Source organism: Mizuhopecten yessoensis, unplaced genomic scaffold (genome assembly GCF_002113885.1).
Source record: "Mizuhopecten yessoensis strain PY_sf001 unplaced genomic scaffold, ASM211388v2 scaffold9033, whole genome shotgun sequence".
NCBI lineage: Eukaryota > Metazoa > Mollusca > Bivalvia > Pectinida > Pectinidae > Mizuhopecten > Mizuhopecten yessoensis.
The window spans coordinates 555133-580892 of NW_018407845.1; the positions used below are offsets into that span (position 1 = coordinate 555133).

General features: G+C 37.8%; 1 protein-coding gene across 2 annotated transcripts in view; it reads left to right on the forward strand.

The window, feature by feature from the left end:
* LOC110457159 overlaps positions 1 to 25760 on the forward strand; it is a 57615-nt gene that overhangs the window by 26459 nt on the left and 5396 nt on the right. For both annotated transcript variants that reach the window (XM_021508273.1, XM_021508274.1), the window contains exons 2-7: positions 14864 to 15022; positions 17673 to 17827; positions 20835 to 20926; positions 21602 to 21757; positions 23028 to 23100; positions 23745 to 23802. In XM_021508273.1, coding sequence (XP_021363948.1) covers positions 14864 to 15022; positions 17673 to 17827; positions 20835 to 20926; positions 21602 to 21757; positions 23028 to 23100; positions 23745 to 23802 — 693 coding nt within the window. The remainder of the gene's footprint in view (positions 1 to 14863; positions 15023 to 17672; positions 17828 to 20834; positions 20927 to 21601; positions 21758 to 23027; positions 23101 to 23744; positions 23803 to 25760) is intronic.

Below are 25760 nucleotides of genomic sequence, written 5' to 3' on the forward strand. Positions count from 1 at the left end.
GGATGTCAACCCTGTAAAAAAGAGCCTATCACTCCTGATATTTTAAAACAGTTAGTGACATTTTTTGCTAAAGACTCGTGTTCCCTGATGGATCTAAGAATAGTGTGTATGTGTTTAGTAGGTTTTGCCGGTTTCCTTAGATTTGCGGAATTGGTCAATATTAAGAGATCGGACATCGTTTTCGCTGATCAGTTCATGACTATCAGAATTCCCAGAAGTAAGACGGATGTAGTTAGCGCAGGAGCAGAAGTAGTTATTGCTAAGACTTCTACGATATTATGTCCGGTTGCCATGCTCAAACGCTATTTGACTTGTGCTAAGATTCCCTCGGACTCCACAGCTTTTATTTTTAGGCAAATGTCATTTTGTAAAAGTTCTAATTCGTTCCAGCTTCGTAATTCTGGTCCCCTTTCTTACACTAGAGCTAGAGAACTTCTTTTAGAAAAGCTTTCATTATTAGGTTTAGATAGTAGGAAATTTGGCCTCCATAGTCTGAGGGCTGGTGGAGCTACCGCGGCAGCAAACTCAGGAGTAGCTGAACGTATATTCAAGAAGCACGGTCGTTGGAAGTCCGAGACGGCCAAGGACGGTTATGTGGATGAGGGCTTGGACGAAAAATTTTCTTTTACACAAAAGCTGGGTGAGAATGTAATTTTAATGTTTGTCAGACTTTTAACCCATTCTTTGTACTCGAAGCGCTAGCTGCAGTCAGCTATTTCCCATATTACAGTATTGATAAATGATTTATGTTCGTTTGAACTGGTGAATTAGAACATAAGTGATTATAATCACACCACCAGTATATATATTGGGGGGGGGGGGGGGAGAAAGGAATAAAAATAAAACATATAAAAAGTGCTTTCTACTGTGCTCCGGAGGACAGCGGTGTGTATGCATTAACGAGGCTGATTATAAAGTAAATCTGAGTACTAGTGTTGTGAAGGAGACATTTCATTTGGACAGAATCTTAGTACTAGTGTTGTGAAGGAGACATTTCATTGGGACAGAATCTTAGTACTAGTGTTGTGAAGGAGACATTGGGACAGAATCTGAGTACTAGTGTTGTGAAGGAGACAATTCATTGGGACAGAATCTGAGTACTAGTGTTGTGAAGGACACATTGGGACAGAATCTTAGTACTAGTGTTGTGAAGGAGACATTTCATTGGGACAGAATCTGAATACTAGTGTTGTGAAGGAGACATTTCATTGGGACAGAATCTTAGTACTAGTGTTGTGAAGGAGACATTGGGACAGAATCTGAGTACTAGTGTTGTGAAGGAGACATTTCATTGGGACAGAATCTGAATACTAGTGTTGTGAAGGAGACATTGGGACAGAATCTGAGTACTAGTGTTGTGAAGGAGACAATTCATTGGGACAGAATCTGAGTACTAGTGTTGTGAAGGACACATTGGGACAGAATCTGAGTACTAGTGTTGTGAAGAGGAGAAATTTCATTGGGACAGAATCTGAGTATTAGTGTTGTGAAGGAGACATTTTATTGGGACAGAATCTGAGTACTAGTGTTGTGAAGGAGACATTGGGATAGAATCTGAGTACTAGTGTTGTGAAGGAGACATTGGGACAGAATCTGAGTAAGAGTGTTGTGAAGGAGACATTGGGACAGAATCTGAGTACTAGTGTTGTGAAGGAGACATTTCATTGGGACAGAACAGAAGTTGAGTAGAAACTGCTGGTTCTCCACAAATGTTGTTGGTTGGTTGAGGGTTTTTCGCCTACATGAATCCTCCCTTACGGGTTTCATCTCACCGACGTCTACAAAGGTAGTATGGGTAGGGTTTATATAGGTATACATGTAGGGTTATCCCTAATTCCCTGTCGTTACCTAGTGTACTAGTATACACAGTCACAATGGTAGTATGGGTAGGGTATATATGGTTATAAATGTAGGGTTATCCCTAATTCCCTATCGTTACCTAGTATACTAGTATACACAGTCACAAAGGTAGTATGGGTTGGGTATGTATAGGTATAAATGTAGGTTTGTCCCTAATTCCTGGTCATTACCTAGTGTACTAGTATACACAATATCACAATGGTAGTATGGGTAGGGTATATATGGTTATAAATGTAGGGTTATCCCTAATTCCCTATCGTTACCTAGTGTACTAGTATACACAGTCACAATGGTAGTATGGGTAGGGTATGTATAGGTATAAATGTAGGTTTGTCCTTAATTCCCTGGTCATTACCTAGTGTACTAGTATACACAGTCACAATGGTAGTATGGGTAGGGTATGTATAGGTATAAATGTAGGTTTGTCCCTAATTCCTGGTCATTACCTAGTGTACTAGTATACACAGTCACAATGGTAATATGGGTAGGGTATATATGGTTATAAATGTAGGGTTATCCCTAATTCCCTATCGTTACCTAGTGTACGAGTATACACAGTCACAATGGTAGTATGGGTAGGGCATGTATAGGGATAAATGTAGGTTTGTCCCTAATTCCCTGTCGGTACCTAGTGTACTAGTATACACAATCACAAAGGTAGTATGGGTAGGGTATGTGTAGGTATAAATGTAGGTTTGTCCTTAATTCCCTATCGTTACCTAGTGTGCTAGTATACACAGTCACAATGGTAATATGGGAAGGGTATGTATAGTTATAAATGTAGGTTTGTCCCTAATCCCCTATCGTTACCTAGTGTACTAGTATACACAGTCACAATGGTAGTATGGGAAGGGGATGTATAGGTATAAATGTAGGTTTGTCCCTAATTCCCTATCGTTACCTAGTGTACTAGTATACACAGTCACAATGGTAGTATGGGTAGGGTATGTATAGGTATAAATGTAGGTTTATCCCTAATTCCTGGTCGTTACCTTGTGTACTAGTATACACAGCCACTGGTCTACATTTGTCTCAGATAATCAGGGTAGACATTAGTAAGAATGCTGAGGGCATCACACAAAATCTGGACTAATCATAGCATACCTGCTGATCTTTTACCCGTTTTCAATTGTATATGGTGAACAAAATCTCAAACAAAATATTATTTTACACATATATTTTTTTAATCAAGAACAACACATAAATGAGTAACAAAATTTCAGTTAACATAGATTCTAACTGAATAGTTTTTGTGAAGTAAGTTTTATAACCGGTAACAGTATTTTGCACGAAAAATGTGATATTGTAAATAATCATATGACAGCTAGGGAAACTCTTTACTTTCGTTTTAGAAAAAAAGAGACGGACAATTCTATGAACAAAACATCTCTCAATTTAAAGGCTACCATTACCGGTATGGTCAAAGGGAGGCAATTCCTAGAGTGAATTACCGTATGCTTTTTTTCCATTTCGAAATGTAGTTTTTTTTTTACATTTCAGTAGTTTTATTAGCTCACCTGGCCCAAAGGGAGGGCCAGGTGAGCTTCTGGTATGGTGCGGCGTCCGTCGTCCTTCCGTCGTCAACATTTTACTTTAAACAACTTCTTCTCAGTAACCAAAAGGCCTAGGGTGATGATATTTCGCCAGAAGCATGCTGAAATGAAGGGCTACTAAGTTTGTTCAAATAAGTGACCTTCATACATGTTCAAGGTCACAGGTGTCAAATATGTTAAATTCTTTAAACAACTTCTTCTGAATAACCAAGAGGCATAGGGTGATGATATTTCGCCTGAAGCATGCTGAAATGAAGGGCTACTAAGTTTGTTCAAATACGTGACCTTCATACATGTTCAAGGTCACAGGGGTCAAATATGTTCAATTCTTTAAACAACTTCTTCTGCATAACCAATAGGCCTAGGGTGATGCCATTTGGCCAGTAGCATGCTGGGATGAAGGGCTACCAAGTGTGTTCAAATGAATAAACTTGACCAACTTTCAAGGTCACAGGTGTCAAATATGTTAAATTCTTTAAACAACTCCTTCTGAATAACCAATAGGCCCAGGGTGATGATATTTGGCCAGAAGCATGCTGGGATGAAGGGCTACCAAGTTTGTTCAAATAAATGACCTTTATCCATTTTCAAGGTCACAGGGGTCAAATATGTTAAATTCTTTAAACAACTTCTTCTGAATAACCAAGAGGCATAGGGTTATGATATTTGGCCAGTAACATGCTGGGATGAAGGGCTACCAATTTTGTCCAAATAAATGACGTTAATTTATATTCAAGGTCACATGGGTCAAATATGTTTAAAACCTTTCAACAACTTTTGAATAACCAATAGGCCTAGGGTGCTTTAATTTGGCCAGTAACATGCTGGGATGAAGGGCTACCAAGTTTGTTCAAATAAATGACCTTGGTTTATTGACCTTCATCCATTTTCAAGGTCACAGGGGTCAAGTATGTTTAAAACCTTTAAACGACTTCTTCTGAATAACCAAGAGGCCTTGGGTGCATAAATTTGGCCAGTAACATGCTGGGATGAAGGGCTACCAATTTTGTCCAAATAAATGACGTTAATTTATATTCAAGGTCACATGGGTCAAATATGTTTAAAACCTTTCAACAACTTCTTCTGAGTAACCAATAGGCCTAGGGTGATGATATTTGACCAGTAACATGCTTGGATGAAGGGCTACCAAGTTTGTTTAAATAAATTACATTGACTTATATTCTAGGTCACAGGGGTCAAATATGTTTAAAACATTTAAACAACTTCTTCTGAATAACCAATAGACCTTGGGTGCATAAATTTGGCCAGGCACATGCTGGGATGAATGGCTACCAAGTTGTTCAAATAAATGACCTTCATCCATTTGCAATGTCACAGGGGTCAAATATGTTTAAAACCTTTAAACAACTTCTTCTGAATAACCAAAATGCCCAGGGTGATGATATTTGGCCAGTAGCATGCTGGGATGAAGGGCTACCAAGTTTGTTCAAATGAATGACCTTGAACCACTTTCAACCTAATGTCATTGTTTGACATTCAAGGTCACACTGATATTCTGCCTGTAGCTGTTATTTAGTCCACTATTAAGATTACAAGCGTGAGATTAATACCAGGGGAGCGATGCAGGCCCATTGGGCCTCTTGTTCTTGTTTCCCCTTCTATATAAAGGATAAAGCAGCCAAAAGTAGTTTCTGACAAAGAGTTGCCTCCCCTGTCTGTTTTTTCATAGGCCTTTTGCCGCCCATAAATTGGACACTCATTTTGATGCTGTGCCTGCATTGTATAATTTTAGTATATCATCAGGATTNGGGGGGGGTCACACAGATTTAAAACAACTACAATTCTGTAAAATACATGGTGTCACGTGATGTGATTTTAATGGAATATTTCTTTTGAAAAGGACTTAAATATTAGTATTTGTAATCATATTGTTTAACTTGTAAGTACCTTTTACCTGAGTTACAAAGTACTAAGTCACTGGATCAATTTTTAGCCCATCATCATCTGATGGTGGTCTATTCAAATCACCCTGCATCCGTGGTCCGTCTGTCGTCCGTCCTTAAACAATTCTTGTTATCGGTATTTCTCAAGAAGTACCATAGGGATCTTTCTCAAATTTTATATGTAGGTTCCCATTGGTCCTTAGCTGTGAAGGGAAACTTTTGAGACTGATCAGATAAACAACATGGCCGACTGGCAGCCATCTTCGATTTGATAGTGAAAGTTTGTTATCGCTATTTCCCGGGAAGTACCAGAGGGTTCTTTCTCAAATTTTATAGGTAGGTTTCCCCTTGGTCCTTAGCTGTGCAGGGAAACTTTTGAGACTGATCGGATAAACAACATGGCCGACAGATAGCCATCTTAGATTTTGATAGTGAAAGTTTTTTATGGCTATTTCCCGGGAAGTATGGGAGGGATCTTTCTTAAATATTATATGTGGGTTCCCCTTGTTCCCTTGTTGAATAGCAGTGCCTGAAATGGATGGTTGCTTGCTCGCCAATGGCAGTTAAAGTCTCGCTCAAGTTACTTAAAGTTGTCAAAAGTGAGGTAGTCACTGGCCAAACAAAAATAGTTTGGGCGACTGTTGAAAAATTAATGAGTAAAAAGAATTATAGTCCCTTCCACATTAACTGCATGGGGGGCAGTATATTTTTCAGTTGTCACTACTTCGATTTGAATCGAACTGTCTGTGATTAAAAAAATGTGTGGGTTTTTTTCTGATTTTCTATAAAATACTGCCAGGGTGTCTTCTCTGAGGTGCAAGTTTTGTGTATTTCTTTTTGGGAAGACCTGAATGGATGGAGTGGATCATGTCAGGTTTTAACTAGGGTTGAAGAATTCAAAATATAATGTTTTATTCTCTTTTACATATTACAAACATTGTTATGTTATATGTAATTTAGATGTGCTGAAGCATTGTGTTAAATGCTGTGGAAATATTTCTTCCCAAAATTATTTGGGCATGAGGGATATTTCTCAAATAGGATATGTAGTATAGGTTCCCCTTGATCCCTCGTTGTGCATGTTATATTTTGAGACTGATCATAAAAACAAAATGGCTAAAGGAAGAACTAAACAGATCTTTCTCATATGGCAATGATTGATTCTATTTCTTTCACATTAAGTCCTGTACTAGTAAATATGTGAAATGACAAACTCACTTTGAAGGTTGGCTTTCATACACATCAGTATTAAGTTTAGATCAAAAGTTACCTCAAGTTGCATTTACTGTTAACATGACTCGATCAAACAGTTTAGAGGAAAGAAGAGAAAAGATCAGACTGACAAAGAACTAATGAAGATGGTACAATGGTGGGCTCCAAGATCCCTCTGGGATCTGTTGTTAAAATTACCACATCATGTTTGGGTGGTGGTTGTAATTTTAGTCATACTTATTTGAACTGCGACACAGAACTTGCCATTCCCCATTGAACTAGCTAGTGCATCACTATAAAATATCAGTGTAGCATAGGAGATCATTTCGGCTCATTCATCTGTTGTATATAATTATGTGTTGGTTAAGAACTTGGCAAGTGTTCATCTATCACAGTGATAGGTATATGTCTGTACACATGAATATTCAGTACTTCAGCTGTCGCTGGAACTTGTCGGTCAGTTTTTCAGTACTAATTGGTATATATATTGGTTAGTATAGTAACACAGCCGGAAGACTTATTATACAATACATAACCCAATGAAAGACAAAACAAAGTCAACTTTACGTAATTATTGATTTATAGTATTTTTTCCTTTCAATATTAACATTTTAAAGCATGACAATCGTAAATACATATACATCTGTATCATTTTGGTAAGTACTTAATTTTGGCACAATGATTGCTTTTTTAAAGCCATTTGTTTTTGTTGAAGGAAACTATATGTAATACATGTACATGTATGCAAAATTGTATGGTCACAATGAAATTTATAATTTTATGTTGTTAATCTGTGAACAGTTAAAGACACACATGATATGTTTCCTACACTTTAACATGTATACCTTTGATTTGTGTAGGAGTTGTCTCCCATAGTTTATTTAAATTATCATTATGTGCTTGAAAAATCCTAATTAAGTCAATGATTTATTGATCTGATATGAAGTGGAAACTAACTTACGGTCCTATGTAGATGTTTGATATCCTGATCTCCGAGATCACAGTCCGTGATGTCTGTTAGAATCGGTTACAACATGTTTTTGTTGTGAAAGTATCATAATTAAGTACACCGTTCTGATTGAAACAAATTAAAGCACATCAATCTAGACAGAGGTAGATGAAAAGTGGACTAAACGTTTAGCCTTAGCCTTAGCTTTTACACAGCAGTTCAGCAAGCCTTGATCAGGTACAGAACATCCGGTATCTTCCATCTAACAAACACAAACACCATTAGATCTACAAGTACATCAATTCCTACCTTCTGTATCATAACTCATGGTGTTTGATATACACAACAGCTAAACCTGAAGTACAGATATAACAAGCAATAAAGTGATGTTGAGATAACATTGCAAATCTTAAATTGTAGTATTACAATCAGATTGTAATCAGATTTGAAGCATGAAATTGTTAAATAGATGTTCTAAAGCTCCTACTGATCAAAATACCGAATATTACATTACAGAGACTTAATTTATAACTGCAATTCTTTTTCCATAAAAATTATTGTTTGTCGCAATAATAGCTCTCAAGAGCTAATGTTCCTTGTTTACCTGTATGGGACGTTAAATAAAGTGTCTTGTATCTTGTAAGTGTTGATGTGATGCCAGAAACAAGACTAACAGTATTACTGTACAAGGATGGAGATAACATCACACAGTAACAGATTATATTTCAAGTTTTGAGGTGACATCGCAATCCTGGAGTTGTAGTGTTACAAGTGGCATCACAAACCTTTAGTTGTATTTCAAGCGTTGAGGTAAAATCACAAATTAAAAGTTGTAGTATTAAGGTTGTATTACAACCCTCCAAGTAACAATCCAGTATCCAGTTCTATTTACAGGTATAACATCTTCTTGTTGCTGGTTTCTCCTCTAAACTTATTCCTTCACTATTTCTCGTTGTGTTTTTATTTACATTAATCCGTAAAAAATTGGTAATGTTGGTGCTGGTCTGAACAAAAGTAAGCATAAATTCTCCTCAGGTGATGATATATGACAATATTAGTCCTGCGATAATAGCGTTAACGAAGCACAGCCTAAAAACTAGCCAGGCTAACACAGCACAACAGAGCGTTGCAATCATCATGTACGAAAAAAAGGCACACATTTTCCATGTAAAGAGATCTCATCCGGATTTGAACAGCAGGACCGCCATAGGACCTAAATAGAAGTACACAAAATGTTTAGTTTCATGTGTGACGTAACTTCCAAAGTTTCGCCCTACGACACAGTGCCATGTTGGATTGTACTTTTTGTCGAAGGCCTGTTTGATGTACGCAGCAACGTCCTTTTCAATGCTGTACTTGTCCACAGCTTCCGATGCACATTCCGCAGCATATTTTTGCATTTCGTCAGACATGTCACAGTTTTTGACCACCAGTTTTTTGTCCGTGACTCCCAACGTCTCTGCAGGTGCCACACCCTTCACTACAGCCATTTTAAGGACAGGAAAAGTTTTCTCACTTCACAGATAAAATCCTTACACAGGGATGTCCTTAATCACAGAGAGTGCTGGTGATATCAACTAGCTACAAGTCTCGAAGTTATCAACAATTTGATGAACTTTTTGATTAAATTCCATCTACTTGCACCAAGTTTGGTCTAGGAATTCAATCTCAGAGAAGCTCACTTTTTATCCCACATCAGAAATTGTTGCATAAAATACCAATTAATATATATGAGTTCTGTATAGCAATGACCACTGAAGTGATGAGGCTAGTTGATTGACAGTTGTCTGTAGTATTTGTAAGGCTCTCCCCACAAACTCTCTAGAGTACTTCCAGCCTTGTCTCAGACTCCGTATCCTTGTGTTAGAAACACTGGTACTGTCTACACACTATTGTCGGTGGTAAATGGTTCTTTCAGGTAACATGTTGTATAACCAGGAAGTCTGTAGCTAGGTACGTGTCTACACCCTCGCACCAGTCTTAGGTCTGATGGCTGTTGACGAGGAGGGATACACAACATTAAAAAATGCACACAATGTGTCTGTAGGCTGTGCTGTAGTACTTACAGTGGTATTATCACCCTGGTTAAAAGTTCCTACACATACCAACAAATCTCTGCCTCCTCCAACTCTCACCAGCAGGTCTCCGACACAAACATATTGAGTTTGTATCGATCTATAGATCTAAAACATCATAAACAGTTCTCCTATGTTTCTGATACAAGATCTGCAGGTGTGATATTCATAAAAAAGTTAAAACACCTGTTAACCGGTATCATTATTTCCCCCAAAAAATTTAAGTTGAAGATATTAAAGTGCATCGTATCAGTTTCCTACTATAGCTTAAATAGAATTTTCCTCCTGGAACAATTAACATGTCTGAGTTTTAAATTCCTACCACGTTTCTTTGAATTAATATGTACTTATATGATGTACTGTGATTCTATTGGGTATGGTACTATATGTTAGAGTGTGTCAGTACTTACTTCATACACAGTCACCACACTGATCTCGGCAACCTACCTATACATTTCTCACATACCTACACATGTAATGAACGTGTGGTGAACGAGAACACGGTCATCATGTGTGGGAGTTCTCCACATTTTACTGACTACTATTTGTTTCTTAACCACGGCCAATTAATGCCACTTAGAGGAACACTAAAAATCGTGGTGATGACATAATCACTGTGGTTACCCAGTGGTTAACTTTGGCTACCTTTGCATCGCTGCTTTGTCAGACTAGTTTGAAATATTTCATGATTCCTATGTATATATAATTGTAGGTAGGAAATCCGATGATATAGGCCTACCGGGTATATAAATTTATAATGTATAACCCTTTATATCTGTATAATCCTATCTCTATAACATAAGCATATTTAAATAATTGTATTTGTATATTCTTTTCTTAATATCTCTGCATAAAAACTATCTGTATTAATCCTATCTCAGATAATAATATAGTGTTGAACAACACATTTAATAACTATATCTTCCAGTTTCATTGAGCATCATTCTTATATATTTTTTCCAGCCTATCATGTCAAAAACTGTATTTTCATTTGAAATTTTAAGATGTTTGAAAGCTAGGAATATTTAAATTCATTTAATGTGAATTGGCTACATGTATCAAAACACACAGTGTACAAGGAAAAAATGATACAATCAGTGTTCTATACAAGTTAACCATCCCGCAGAGCCAGGGAATAAACACACAGTGTACAAGGAAAGATTATACAATCAGTGTTCTATACAAGTTAACCATCCCACAGAGCCAGGGCATAAACACACAGTGTACAAGGAAAAAATGATACAATCAGTGTTCTATACAAGTTAACCATCCCGCAGAGCCAGGGAATAAACACACAGTGTACAAGGAAAGATTATACAATCAGTGTTCTATACAAGTTAACCATCCCACAGAGCCAGGGCATAAACACACAGTGTACAAGGAAAAAATGATACAATCAGTGTTCTATACAAGTTAACCATCCCGCAGAGCCAGGGAATAAACACACAGTGTACAAGGAAAGATTATACAATCAGTGTTCTATACAAGTTAACCATCCCACAGAGCCAGGGCATAAACACACAGTGTACAAGGAAAAATGATACAATCAGTGTTCTATACAAGTTAACCATCCCGCAGAGCCAGGGCATAAACACACAGTGTACAAGGAAAAATGATACAATCGGTGTTCTATACAAGTTAACCATCCCGCAGAGCCAGGGCATAAACACACAGTGTACAAGGAAAAATGATACAATCGGTGTTCTATACAAGTTAACCATCCCGCAGAGCCAGGGCATAAACACACAGTGTACAAGGAAAAATGATACAATCGGTGTTCTATACAAGTTAACCATCCCGCAGAGCCAGGGCATAAACACACAGTGTACAAGGAAAAATGATACAATCGGTGTTCTATACAAGTTAACCATCCCGCAGAGCCAGGGCATAAACACACAGTGTACAAGGAAAAATGATACAATCGGTGTTCTATACAAGTTAACCATCCCGCAGAGCCAGGGCATAAACACACAGTGTACAAGGAAAAATGATACAATCGGTGTTCTATACAAGTTAACCATCCCGCAGAGCCAGGGCATAAACACACAGTGTACAAGGAAAAATGATACAATCGGTGTTCTATACAAGTTAACCATCCCGCAGAGCCAGGGCATAAACACACAGTGTACAAGGAAAAATGATACAATCGGTGTTCTATACAAGTTAACCATCCCGCAGAGCCAGGGCATAAACACACAGTGTACAAGGAAAAATGATACAATCGGTGTTCTATACAAGTTAACCATCCCGCAGAGCCAGGGCATAAACACACAGTGTACAAGGAAAAATGATACAATCGGTGTTCTATACAAGTTAACCATCCCGCAGAGCCAGGGCATAAACACACAGTGTACAAGGAAAAATGATACAATCGGTGTTCTATACAAGTTAACCATCCCGCAGAGCCAGGGCATAAACACACAGTGTACAAGGAAAAATGATACAATCGGTGTTCTATACAAGTTAACCATCCCGCAGAGCCAGGGCATAAACACACAGTGTACAAGGAAAAATGATACAATCGGTGTTCTATACAAGTTAACCATCCCGCAGAGCCAGGGCATAAACACACAGTGTACAAGGAAAAATGATACAATCGGTGTTCTATACAAGTTAACCATCCCGCAGAGCCAGGGCATAAACACACAGTGTACAAGGAAAAATGATACAATCGGTGTTCTATACAAGTTAACCATCCCGCAGAGCCAGGGCATAAACACACAGTGTACAAGGAAAAATGATACAATCGGTGTTCTATACAAGTTAACCATCCCGCAGAGCCAGGGCATAAACACACAGTGTACAAGGAAAAATGATACAATCGGTGTTCTATACAAGTTAACCATCCCGCAGAGCCAGGGCATAAACACACAGTGTACAAGGAAAAATGATACAATCGGTGTTCTATACAAGTTAACCATCCCGCAGAGCCAGGGCATAAACACACAGTGTACAAGGAAAAATGATACAATCGGTGTTCTATACAAGTTAACCATCCCGCAGAGCCAGGGCATAAACACACAGTGTACAAGGAAAAATGATACAATCAGTGTTCTATACAAGTTAACCATTCCGCAGAGCCAGGGCATAAACACACAGTGTACAAGGAAAATGATGCAATCAGTGTTCTATACAAGTTAATCACCCCACAGAGCCAGGGCATAAACACACAGTGTACAAGGAAAATGATGCAATCAGTGTTCTATACAAGTTAACCATTCCGCAGAGCCAGGGCATAAACACACAGTGTACAAGGAAAATGATGCAATCAGTGTTCTATACAAGTTAATCACCCCACAGAGCCAGGGCATAAACACACAGTGTACAAGGAAAATGATGCAATCAGTGTTCTATACAAGTTAACCATTCCGCAGAGCCAGGGCATAAACACACAGTGTACAAGGGAAAATGATACAATCAGTGTTCTATACAAGTTAACCATTCCGCAGAGCCAGGGCATAAACACACAGTGTACAAGGAAAATGATGCAATCAGTGTTCTATACAAGTTAATCACCCCACAGAGCCAGGGCATAAACACACAGTGTACAAGGAAAATGATGCAATCAGTGTTCTATACAAGTTAACCATTCCGCAGAGCCAGGGCATAAACACACAGTGTACAAGGGAAAATGATACAATCAGTGTTCTATACAAGTTAACCATTCCGCAGAGCCAGGGCATAAACACACAGTGTACAAGGAAAATGATGCAATCAGTGTTCTATACAAGTTAATCACCCCACAGAGCCAGGGCATAAACACACAGTGTACAAGGAAAATGATGCAATCAGTGTTCTATACAAGTTAACCATTCCGCAGAGCCAGGGCATAAACACACAGTGTACAAGGGAAAATGATACAATCAGTGTTCTATACAAGTTAACCATTCCGCAGAGCCAGGGCATAAACACACAGTGTACAAGGAAAATGATGCAATCAGTGTTCTATACAAGTTAAACACCCCACAGAGCCAGGGCATAAACACACAGTGTACAAGGAAAATGATGCAATCAGTGTTCTATACAAGTTAACCATTCCGCAGAGCCAGGGCATACACAGAAGTGTCGGTATCATCCTACACTTAAAGTTTGAGTGTGGTGCATGAAGGGTTACAGATTTTTGAACACTCATCAAACCTTTGATGATTAATACATTCTTGTTTGTATATCATATTACCTGCATCTGTCTTCAATGATTGTCTGATGGATCCGTCCTGTCCCCCCTAAAACACAAAGTAGACTCTTTCGTTCCTTGATACAGAATAGACTATCATGTTTTGTAGTGTAGAACAGGATTGTAGTTTGTGACTTGATTTTAGTTCTGATTGTATTTACTCTGAACACATTGTTTCCAGATAATTTTCAAGTGGGTTCAAGGTCAAGTTATAAGTAGATTCAAGGTCATCATGTTTTGGCATGTTCTCTGGTAGGGAGACTTTATATATTATGATGGAAGGCATTGTAGTCATTGTCTTTGGAATTTGTTTACAGTACGTTTCAGAGAATTGAAAGTGAAAACTGATTTTGACATACAAAATGTACATTTAATAGAAAAGGAAACAACATCATAAACGAAATAAAGATGTAACCGTCTCCAGCATCACGTTTTATGTTGGTGCTATGAAGACATTGATTTCAAATTCATTTGTGGAATGTTGCCGTGAAACCTGTATGTCTATTACAGATTTAGAATGTAGTTCATGTATACTAAAAAGGGGTGGAGGTAATGTTCCTGAACTTGATCTGATCGCTGTTTCTTGTACTGTTATCCCAGTGTACCTTTCAGAACAGTATCATGTTGTAGCTTAGTAATGCTCCGAACCAATTTTCCTAATGTTGCTTCAAGCGAACTTTCTATATAATTAAACTGAAATAACAAAGCAATATAAATGTGATAAATTTGTAATATTAGAAAAATTGCAGAGGTGAAATCACAGCATGAAATTTAATGGAAACAAAATAAAGGAATAGAAACATTTAAAAAAACATCCTTCTCGAGGACAAAGATATTCCTAGTTTAAAATCCCTTCAGATGAAATATTCCTGTCCTACAGCTGTGCACATTACAGGGTCATATGATTTTAATCACATTTTGATATTTATATTCATTGAACAAAAAATTGAATCTGCAGGTATCAATAGTAGGCCAGTAATGTTTTCATTTCTTGAATATATCTGTTGTTATATATTTTTAGTGGACGGCTCAGCTCAGCTCTGCAATAGTTAGGTAATGACTTGATTTAGGTAATCCAAAGATGCCCCTAATTACCACTCACAGTTGTAATTATTTTATTGTAATTTTATCGCCAGCGTTACCTGTTCATGCGAGGGCTGATTCAGCAAGAAATTAAACAACGGCGTGTCCACTACCTCAAGTCTGCTGCAGAATGTACATCACGAGCAATTGTATCTCTGGAACTCTCGGAGGATCCCATCAAATCTGTCCACCAGGCTGAGAAACTTCAAGGGGTATGTATCAAATCTGTCCACCAGGCTGAGAAACTTCAAGGGGTATGTAGCAAATCTGTCCACCAGGCTGAGAAATTTCAAGGGGTTTGTATCAAATCTGTCCACCAGGCTGAGAAACTTCAAGGGGTATGTATCAAATCTGTCCACCAGGCTGAGAAATTTCAAGGGGTTTGTATCAAATCTGTCCACCAGGCTGAAAAACTTCAAGGGGAATGTATCAAATCTGTCCACCAAGCTGAGAAATGTCAAGGGGTATGTAGCAAATCTGTCCACCAGGCTGAGAAACTTCAAGGGGTTTGTACCAAATCTGTCCATAACATAGACAGCACAAAGGATATATATCAGATATGTCCATTTTACATCTGTTTTAGCTCACCTAAAAAAATGTGGGGGAGCTTATGTTATTGTGTAGTGGCCGTCGCCTGTCCATCAACAGATGGCCATAGGGGTATTGAAATAAGGTGATAATACAGGCCTATGAGCATCTTGTTCAATATGATTCTTGGAATTCTGCATCAAATGGAGTACAGTTCATGCAATTTGCATGTCTGTTTATTTTTTGCTAAGTCTCATAAACCTGTGACATTTCCATGACCATCTCCAGTAAGAAACTGCCTTCACTTCTTGCCCACCTGGTCAAAGATCTTCTCGTTAAAGGATCCAGTTGTCACCATGCCCTCCTGGTCAAAGATCTTCTCGTTAAAGGTTCCAGTTGTCACCATGCCCACCTGGCCAGTAATCTCAATGCAGGCCACGGATGGCAAACTTTGTAAATTTCTCAATTTCTTTTTGAAAAATAATGAAACAAGTATCTCCTTTTATCCTTGTTTTTTTTATGATCACTTTTAAGGCTTAGTCATAATTTAAAGATTTTCCAAAATGCAGTATGTCTTGGTGAAGACTTGTGTCGTGATGTCATTGATGTACAACTGGTTATGTGTTTACTTTTGAGCCTCCAGTAGCCTGCTCCCTATTTTGTTAGTGTTATTTGTTATACAACTTCTCTGTTTATATCTGAAAACCATCTGTTTGTGGGGGTCTATAGAGTAAGGTCCTGTCTGTGTTAATATTTGTAAACCATCTGTTTTCGGGGTCTATAGAGTAATGTCCTGTCTGTTTTATCTACTCACAACTGTTCAGGTCTACACAGAGCCTGGCAATATACAGCCAACTTGTATACTTACCACATAGGTGTGTTTTGTTACCTGAATTGTATCATTGTTTGGTCACCAGATGACAACAGGACCATTGACTTTCCTGTTTATTTACTTTTCTTAAATTGGCAAAAATTGATATCATATCTGAGCTCTTGTTTGACTTAAAAGAACTGTTCTCATAGTATTTTTAGCCCATCATCATCATCTGGTGGTGGGCTATTCAAACCACCCTTCGTTCGTGGTCTGTCATTCCGTCTGTCCTGAAACAATTCTTGTTAGCGCTATTTCTTAGTGCTAGAGGGATATTTCTCCAAGAGTTTCACATAAAAGTTTCCCATGGTCCTTACTTATGCATAGCCAAAATACTTATGCATAGCCAAAATACTTATGCATAGCCAATTTTGGGACTGATCACAAAACCAAGATGGCCAACAGGCAGCGTTCTTGGATTTAATATTAAAAGTTTTTTAGCACTATTTCTCAGAACTTACTTGAGGGATATTTCTCAAATTTCACACGAAGGTTCCCTATTGTCCTTATAGTTAGGCATATCAAATTTTGGGATGAAGGGTGAACCAAGATGGACAACAGACAGTTAACTTGAATTTTGAGAGTTAAATTTTGTTAGTGCTAATTTTCAGAAAGTACTCTAGGCATCTTTCTCAAATTTCACTTTAAGGTTTCCCATGGTCCCTTTTGTTACTCATTCTGAATTTTGAGGCTAATTGGAAAACCAAGATGACTGGCAGCAGATGGCCATATTGAATTTGAGTTAAAGATTGTTATCGCTGTTTCTCGGAAATTGATGGAGGTATCTTCCTCAAATTGGATATGTAGGTTTCCCATGGTATTGTACATCTTTCTTATGAAACTGATCAGAAGAACAAGATGGCTGCCAGGCAAACAGAGTAAACAGATAAGAGAAAAGAAGAGATAAGATCGAACTGATATAGAACTTATGAAGATGGTTACCGTATGATGGTTAGTGCAAAGATCCCTCAGGGGTCATAGTCAATATACCATGAGTAGGTTGTTATCACTTCAATACTTTTTCACCTCTTTCTTCTTGCATATAGTTACTGTACGTACCTCAGTAGAAAAATAATTTCTCTGTGTAATAGTCGTATATCTAGATCTGTGTCTTTTTAGCTTCATTGTAATGGTCTAGATATTTCAGTAAGTACTACACACATGATGCCATTTAACATTTTGCATTTTTTTTTTTTGCAATTTTTTTATGCTTCTTTCTTAATTATTGTGTTCAAGTAATATTGATGAAAAAGTGTTTAATTGACATTTTGTTAACCAAACTATACGGAAAATATTTTAATTCTTTAATGTATGAAAATAGAACTAATTTCAGTGTCATTCATGTAATCATATAATTCAAGTAAAAAAGTAATGCAGACACACTTTAGTGAAGACCTATGTTTTATATATTTGAATAAAAAATTGTAAACAGCTGATGCGTTACCTTTTTTTGTCACTATTAGATAGGCGGAGAGACCAAGAAGCGACTGCTGACCTACAATGATGGAGAGGAGATTAATGATAATCCGCCCAAAGGTGGAAAGTTTGTCAGTTCCGCTGGCGCCATACTACTGACTTTGTTAGAAGCCACAGAGAAGGCCTTGGCAGATGATTGTAGGTGAGTATCACCGAGAGATCTGTCCTGGAACAATGAGAGGCATCGGTTATAGGCAAAGCTGCTCAAAAGACTGCCTCTAAAATATACTGCCTGTGATAGTTCATAGAGGACCACTAGTAAAACCCTTTGTTGTAGTGGTTTTTCTCTACCTGTATAAAACCACAACCTGCAGTAAGACAGCATTTTATGGACTTTCTGAAGGTGGTCTCTGAATACAGGTTACACTGTGCATGTACTATAGAGATGTATTATAGAGATGTACTAAAGAGATGTACTATAGAGATGTGCTATAGAGATATGTACTATAGAGATGTACTATACAGATGAACTATAGAGATATGTACTATAGAGATATGTACTATAGAGATGTACTATAGAGATGTTCTATAGAGATATGTACTATAGAGATGTACTATAGAGATGTATTATAGAGATATGTACTATAGAGATGTACTATAGAGATATGTACTATAGAGATGTACTATAGAGATATGTACAATAGATATATGTACTATAGAGATGTACTATAGATATATGTACTATAGAGATGTACTATAGACATATGTACTATAGAGACGTACTAAAGAGATATGTACTATAGAGATGTACTATAGAGATGTACTATAGAGATATGTACTATAGAGATATGTATTATAGAGAGATGTACTATAGAGATGTACTATAGAGATATGTACTATAGAGATGTACTATAGAGATATGTACAATAGATATATGTACTATAGATAAATGTACTATAGAGATGTACTATAGAGATATGTACTATAGAGATGTACTATAGATATTAATGAACTATAGAGATGTACTATAGAGATATGTACTATAGAGATGTACTATAGAGATATGTACTATAGAGATGTACTATAGAGATATGTACTATAGAGATGTACTATAGAGATATGTACTATAGAGATGTACTATAGAGATATGTACTATAGAGATGTACTATAGAGATATGTACTATAGAGATGTACTATAGAGATATGTACTATAGAGATGTACTATAGAGATATGTACTATAGAGATGTACTATAGAGATATGTACTATAGAGATGTACTATAGAGATATGTATTATAGAGATGTATTATAGAGATATGTACTATAGAGATGTACTATAGAGATGTACTATAAAGATGAACTTTAGAGATATGTACTATAGAGATGTGTACTATAGAGATGTACTATACTATAGAGATATGTACTATAGAGATGTACTATAAAGATGAACTATAGAGAGATGTACTATAGAGATGTACTATAGAGATGTACTATAGAGATATGTACTATAGAGATGTATTATAGAGATATGTATTATAGAGATGTACTATAGAGATATGTACTATAAAGATGAACTATAGAGAGATGAACTATAGAGATGTACTATAGAGATGTACTATAGAGATGTACTATAGATATGTGTATAGAGATGTACTCTAGAGATGTACTATAAAGATGTACTATAGAGATGTACTATAGAGGTGTACTATAAAGATGAACTATAGAGAGATGTACTATAGAGATATGTACTATAGAGATGTACTATAGAGATGTGTACTATAGAGATGTACTATACTATAGAGATATGTACTATAGAGATGTACTATAGAGATATGTACTATAGAGATGTACTATAAAGATGAACTATAGAGATGTACTAAACAGATGAACTATAGAGAGATGTACTATAGAGATGTACTATAGAGATGTATTATAAAGATATGTATTATAGAGATGTACTATAGAGATATGTACTATAAAGATGAACTATAGAGATATGTACTATAGAGATGTACTATAGAGATGTACTATAGAGATATGTACTATAGAAATGTACTATAGAGAGATGTACTATAGAGATGTGTATAGAGATATGTATTATAGAGATGTACTATAAAGATGTACTATAGAGAGATGTACTATAGAGAGATATACTATAGAGATGTACTATAGAGATGTACTATAGAGAGATGTACTATAGATATGTACTATAGAGATGTATATGGAGATGTACTATAGAGATGTATATGGAGATGTACTATAGAGATGTACTATAGAGATGTACTATGCAGATGTATATGGAGATGTACTATAGAGATGTACTATAGAGATGTACTATAGATATGTGTATGGAGTTGTACTATAGAGATGTACTATAGAAATGTACTATAGAGATGTACTATAGAGATGTACTATAGATATGTGTATAGAGATGTACTATAGATATGTGTATAGATATGTACTATAGAGATGTACTATAGATATGTGTATAGAGATGTATATGGAGATGTACTATAGAGATGTACTAAAGAGATGAATATGGAACATTTAAAGAGAATACTGTATACCTGGAAACATTAGCCAATTCAAATATTCGCCCTGCACCAGTAAAATCTATGTTCGCACAGTGTCAAATTTGCCTCTCACATGTTATAACTGTATGGAATGTTAACATATATCCACTCCCATGATGAATTCGCCCTCATAGCTGCTGACAAAAAATAATCTGTAGCGAAAAATGTCCTGGTATAAAAAGTATGTCCCTGGTTCATAGTCAGGTGGCGTGGAAACAACTACGGGATCAGGGGAGAGAATCTGTGTTTGGTTTATTAGCTGATGTGTTGTACTCTCAGATCATGAGAATGTACAGTGGGTTGGAGTATTATCTGTTAATGTTGGAAAAGGTCAAAACATGTTCATTTGTTCGTACAGATCACCAACCTCTTACATAAATCCAAAAGTAAATGTATCAGATTGTTCATGCCCAGTCAATAACTGGTCAGCGCTGAAGATGATTTTACAGGTTTTATATTGGTCATGTGTTGAATACTTTGCACTTAAACTTTAAGACCTTGTGTTGTTATAACTGCTATAACCTTTACTATTGTATGTGCGGGAATCTGGGTGCACGTTTATGTCTTGGCAAATAAACTTCATATGTTTAGAAAACAGACTGAGTCCAGCTTTACATCTGACCTTCTCTATCACTAGACAGGAGGAAGTTGTTCTGGTCCCTGAGTCTGAGGTCAAGGATCGTGCCAGACAATTGTCAGAAGAATCATTCCTGAAAGATCACGATGATGGTAAGTAGATAACTGACTAAGAATAGGTCTTTATTTGGAGAATTTTTAGATGAAAAACTTAGTCTATAATGTACGTTCACAAGCTGTCCGGGCCTCTTGAGCAATATAAATACATGTATAGGCCAGCTGGTCCTCTTCTTGTTCTGTGACCTGTTTAGATATTTCTTCCTATAGAAGTGCAGCATTCTCATGGAATATTTCTGCACAGGGTCCTTGCTCTATGTTTGATCTGTGTAGGTTCACTGATTCCCTTTATATTTGCCTTATACAGGCCCACTGGGCCCCTTGTTCTATGTTTAGCCTGTACTGGCCCATTAGACCTTTTCCTTTAGGTTTTACCTGTACAGGCCCACTGGGCCCCTTGTTCTATGACAGGTTGTTCAGGCCCACTGGGCACCTTGTTCTATGACAGGTGTTACAGGCCCACTGGGCCCATTGTTCTATGACAGGTTGTATAGGCACACTGGGCCCCTTGTTCGATGACTGGTTGTACAGGCCCACTGGGCACCTTGTTCTATGTTTAGCCTGTACTGGCCCGTTAGACCTTTTCATTTAGGTTTTACCTGTACAAGCCCACTGGGCCCCTTGTCCTATGTTTAGCCTGTACTGGCCCGTTAGACCTTTTCATTTAGGTTTTACCTGTACAAGCCCACTGGGCCCCTTGTTCTATGACAGGTCTGTGTGCAGCCTGGTGGAGAATGGAGGTGCTGATTAAGCGAGACTTGGTGAAGAGGAGGACATTACACAAGGAGCCCATGTACCAGCTCCTGTCCCTGGGGAGGGAGGCTGCCTGCCATGTTAAAACACGCTTCACCTACCCCCAGGGCTCTGGTAGGTCCATGTACTGTTAATACTCTAGGAGGACTTATGAAGATTCATTAGTATGAATCCAACTTTATCAAGAATAATTAATCAGACAGTATTTAAGAAATCTATATATGCTTTTCTAACAATGTATTTCTAAAAAAAAATAGTCACATGAATTTACAATATGTAGTGGTAAGCACATCTGTTTGTGGTCAAAAAGGGCATGTTTTTGACCTTTTATGGAGCACCTGCTAAACATTTGATAAATTAATTGTATTTTACAGGTACCAGCTGTGTGATAGAGGAAGGATCCTATGGGTACACTTGTTTGGTGTGTTTTCTGTCCTAACTACTCACCACACTAGGTCCTGACACTATCACAGCTACTCTGTGGCTCTATTTGTCACTCATCTGCATGTGCTATTTTGATATCGGGATTTAATTTCAATTAATTGCTTTACCTCCCTCAGTGCAGATTTGTGATCTTTTTGTTTTGCTTTTTTCCCATGAAATTATAAAATACAATTAGTACCAAGTCAGCTGAAATATTCAAAAATGACAAAAATATCATGAAAATAAATCTTCTATTATTTAATTTACGGTGTTGTGGTGGGTGATCAGGTTCTGCTTTAATTAATTCCTAAATATTGTAATGTCTTATTCAAGCCATTCTGTGTCTGCTTTCTGTTAAACTGAATTATAATGATAATACCAAGATTAAAGAGGACTAGCAAGTGTAAAATAATTTGCAGAATTTTATTTGCTATTCTGATTCGGTGATTTCATTCTTCATACTTTTGGTTGATCAAATTGTTATTTATCTAATTTTAACACAGGGCTTTTTCTGGGGACTTTTTTTGGTCAATAAAGGTTCCATTGCCAATTGATGCTATTTCCTATTTATGCTTAATTCCTAAAATTTGCATTTTATTCCCAAATTTTTTATTCCCAACTGGCATATTTTCCCCCCAAAATGAATCAAAAAGGCCCTATCCCAAATTAATGGGGAAAAACTAATAGCATAAATACATTAACTTTTTTAATAGTTTATCAGATAGGAAACATTATAACCTATAAGATAAAATGAGTTCTAATTTATTTTAAATCTTAATCCGAATTTGCATCTTTATTATGATGAACCTTTATATCTAGAAATAAAGGTACTTGCCTTTTCGTGATAAAAGGTGTATCTTCAAGGAATTTAATTTATTTATACAATGTAATTTTTATTTTACAGTATCTAATAGGAAATACTTTTAAGATGTAAATTTTGAAAACGAGACTGTTTTGACAGATCCAAACGTGAAAGCAGTTCAATCCAGTGGACAGAACAACTTCCTGTATACCAATGACAAAGGACGTGATGGGTAAATTGATATTGAAATTACAATTGTTTAGGGAAAAAAAGTGATAGTTTATTTTATTAACCTTAAGGGTAAGTTTCTGTGTGTTTGACATGTCAGATCTATGCAGTTGTCAAATACTGCAAGGCATGCATTTTGTGTGTGTGTGTGTGGGGGGGGAGGGGGGGGGACTATAGGCTTGGACTCCACCAGTTATAATTCCTAGAGTTTGTCTGGGCACATCTTTCTATGTCACCGGAAGTAACTAGATGTGGTATACAAGGATCCAGACATCATGGGATGACAGAAGTTATGCAAAAAGGAAGTCACCGTGACCTAGGGTGATCTTTGACTTCAACCTTTGGATAAGTTTGTACTGGGCATATCTTCTATACTTTTCACATGGAATAACCAGATTTGGTAGGCATGCATGTCTTTGCTGGCAGAGTACAAGAAGTATGTCACAGTGACCTATAAGGTTAGACAAGTGTACAGTTTTGGTCAATAAAGAAATCATTACCTGTGGGGGACTATGGATTACCTTGCAATACTTTGCTTTGTTCTTATTGTTAAACAAATGGAAAATTATATTTATACATTTCACACTAGAAATGAGTACATCTTATTGTGTACATGTGTATTGCAAAGTTTGTCATTTTCCATTATAGGGTAATACTGCAGGTGGACCACAGAGAACATGGTGGTGATCGCCTTGGTCTGGGACAGGTAAGTCTTACTTCTGTGGTGATCGCCTTGGTCTGGGACAGGTAAGACTTACTTCTGTGGTGATCGCCTTGGTCTGGGACAGGTAAGTCTTACTTCTGTGGTGATCGCCTTGGTCTGGGACAGGTAAGTCTTACTTCTGTGGTGATCGCCTTGGTCTGGGACAGGTAAGTCTTACTTCTGTGGTGATCGCCTTGGTCTGGGACAGGTAAGTCTTACTTCTGTGGTGATCGCCTTGGTCTGGGACAGGTAAGTCTTACTTCTGTGGTGATCGCCTTGGTCTGGGACAGGTAAGTCTTACTTCTGTGGTGATCGCCTTGGTCTGGGACAGGTAAGTCTTACTTCTGTGGTGATCGCCTTGGTCTGGGACAGGTAAGTCTTACTTCTGTGGTGATCGCCTTGGTCTGGGACAGGTAAGTCTTACTTCTGTGGTGATCGCCTTGGTCTGGGACAGGTAAGTCTTACTTCTGTGGTGATCGCCTTGGTCTGGGACAGGTAAGTCTTACTTCTGTGGTGATCGCCTTGGTCTGGGACAGGTAAGTCTTACTTCTGTGGTGATCGCCTTGGTCTGGGACAGGTAAGTCTTACTTCTGTGGTGATCGCCTTGGTCTGGGACAGGTAAGTCTTACTTCTTTGGTGATCGCCTTGGTCTGGGACAGGTAAGTCTTACTTCTGTGGTGATTAATCGATCGCCTTGGTCTGGGACAGGTAAGTCTTACTTCTGTGGTGATCGCCTTGGTCTGGGACAGGGAAGTCTTACTTCTGTGGTGATTAATCGATCGCCTTGGTCTGGGACAGGTAAGTCTTACTTCTTTGGTGATCACCTTGGTCTGGGACAGGTAAGTCTTACTTCTGTGGTGATTGCCTTGGTCTGGGACAGGTAAGTCTTACTTTTGTGGTGATCGCCTTGGTCTGGAATAGGTAAGTCTTACTTCTTTGGTGATCGCCTTGGTCTGGGACAGGTAAGTCTTACTTCTGTGGTGATCGCCTTGGTCTGGGACAGGTAAGTCTTACTTCTGTGGTGATCGCCTTGGTCTGGGACAGGTAAGTTTTACTTCTGTGGTGATCGCCTTGGTCTGGAACAGGTAAGTCTTACTTCTGTGGTGATCGCCTTGGTCTGGAACAGGTAAGTTTTACTTCTGTGGTGATCGCCTTGGTCTGGGACAGGTAAGTTTTACTTCTGTAGTGATCACCTTGGTCGGGGACAGGTAGGTTTTACTTCTATTGTACCACAGAGACCTTGGTGATGATCGCCTTGGTCTGAGACAGGTATGTTTTACGTCTGTGGTGATCGCCTTGGTCTGGGACAGGTAAGTTTTACTTCTGTGGTGATCGCCTTGGTCTGGGACAGGTAAGTTTTACTTCTGTGGTGACCGCCTTGGTCTGGGACAGGTAGGTTTTACCTCTGTTGCACCACAGAGACCTTGGTTTGGTCCCCTGACTCTGGGACAAGTAGGTTTTACATCTATTGTACCACAGAGACCTTGGTGGTGATCGCCTTGGTCTGGGACAGGTTGGTTTTACTTCTATTGTACCACAAAGAACTTTGTTGGTCCCCTGAGTAGGTGTGGTAGGTCTCCTGTCTTACCACAAAGAACACTGTGGAGATCACACTGGGCTATGTTTCTTTTAACCATTGAAGGGATAATTGATTACACTTAAGTTCCTTAATTAATTCAGCTGGAGAACTTGCGTTTTAAGACACTTTTTGGGGGAAATTTGAGGTACTGAAACATTTCTAAACAATTAAAGTTCACTAAAACCTTAATATTGCTATCTTTAGCTCACCTGGAAAAAGCTTTTGTTATTGCCAGGTGTCCATCAGCCATCCATTGTCATCCATCCCTTAAAAGACTACTAGTCCTGAATGACTGAAGAGGACTTGGATAAATTTGACTGAATGTTGTAGGGAGGGTTTAGTTTTTGTATATACTTTGACATGTTATAGGGAGGGTTTAGTT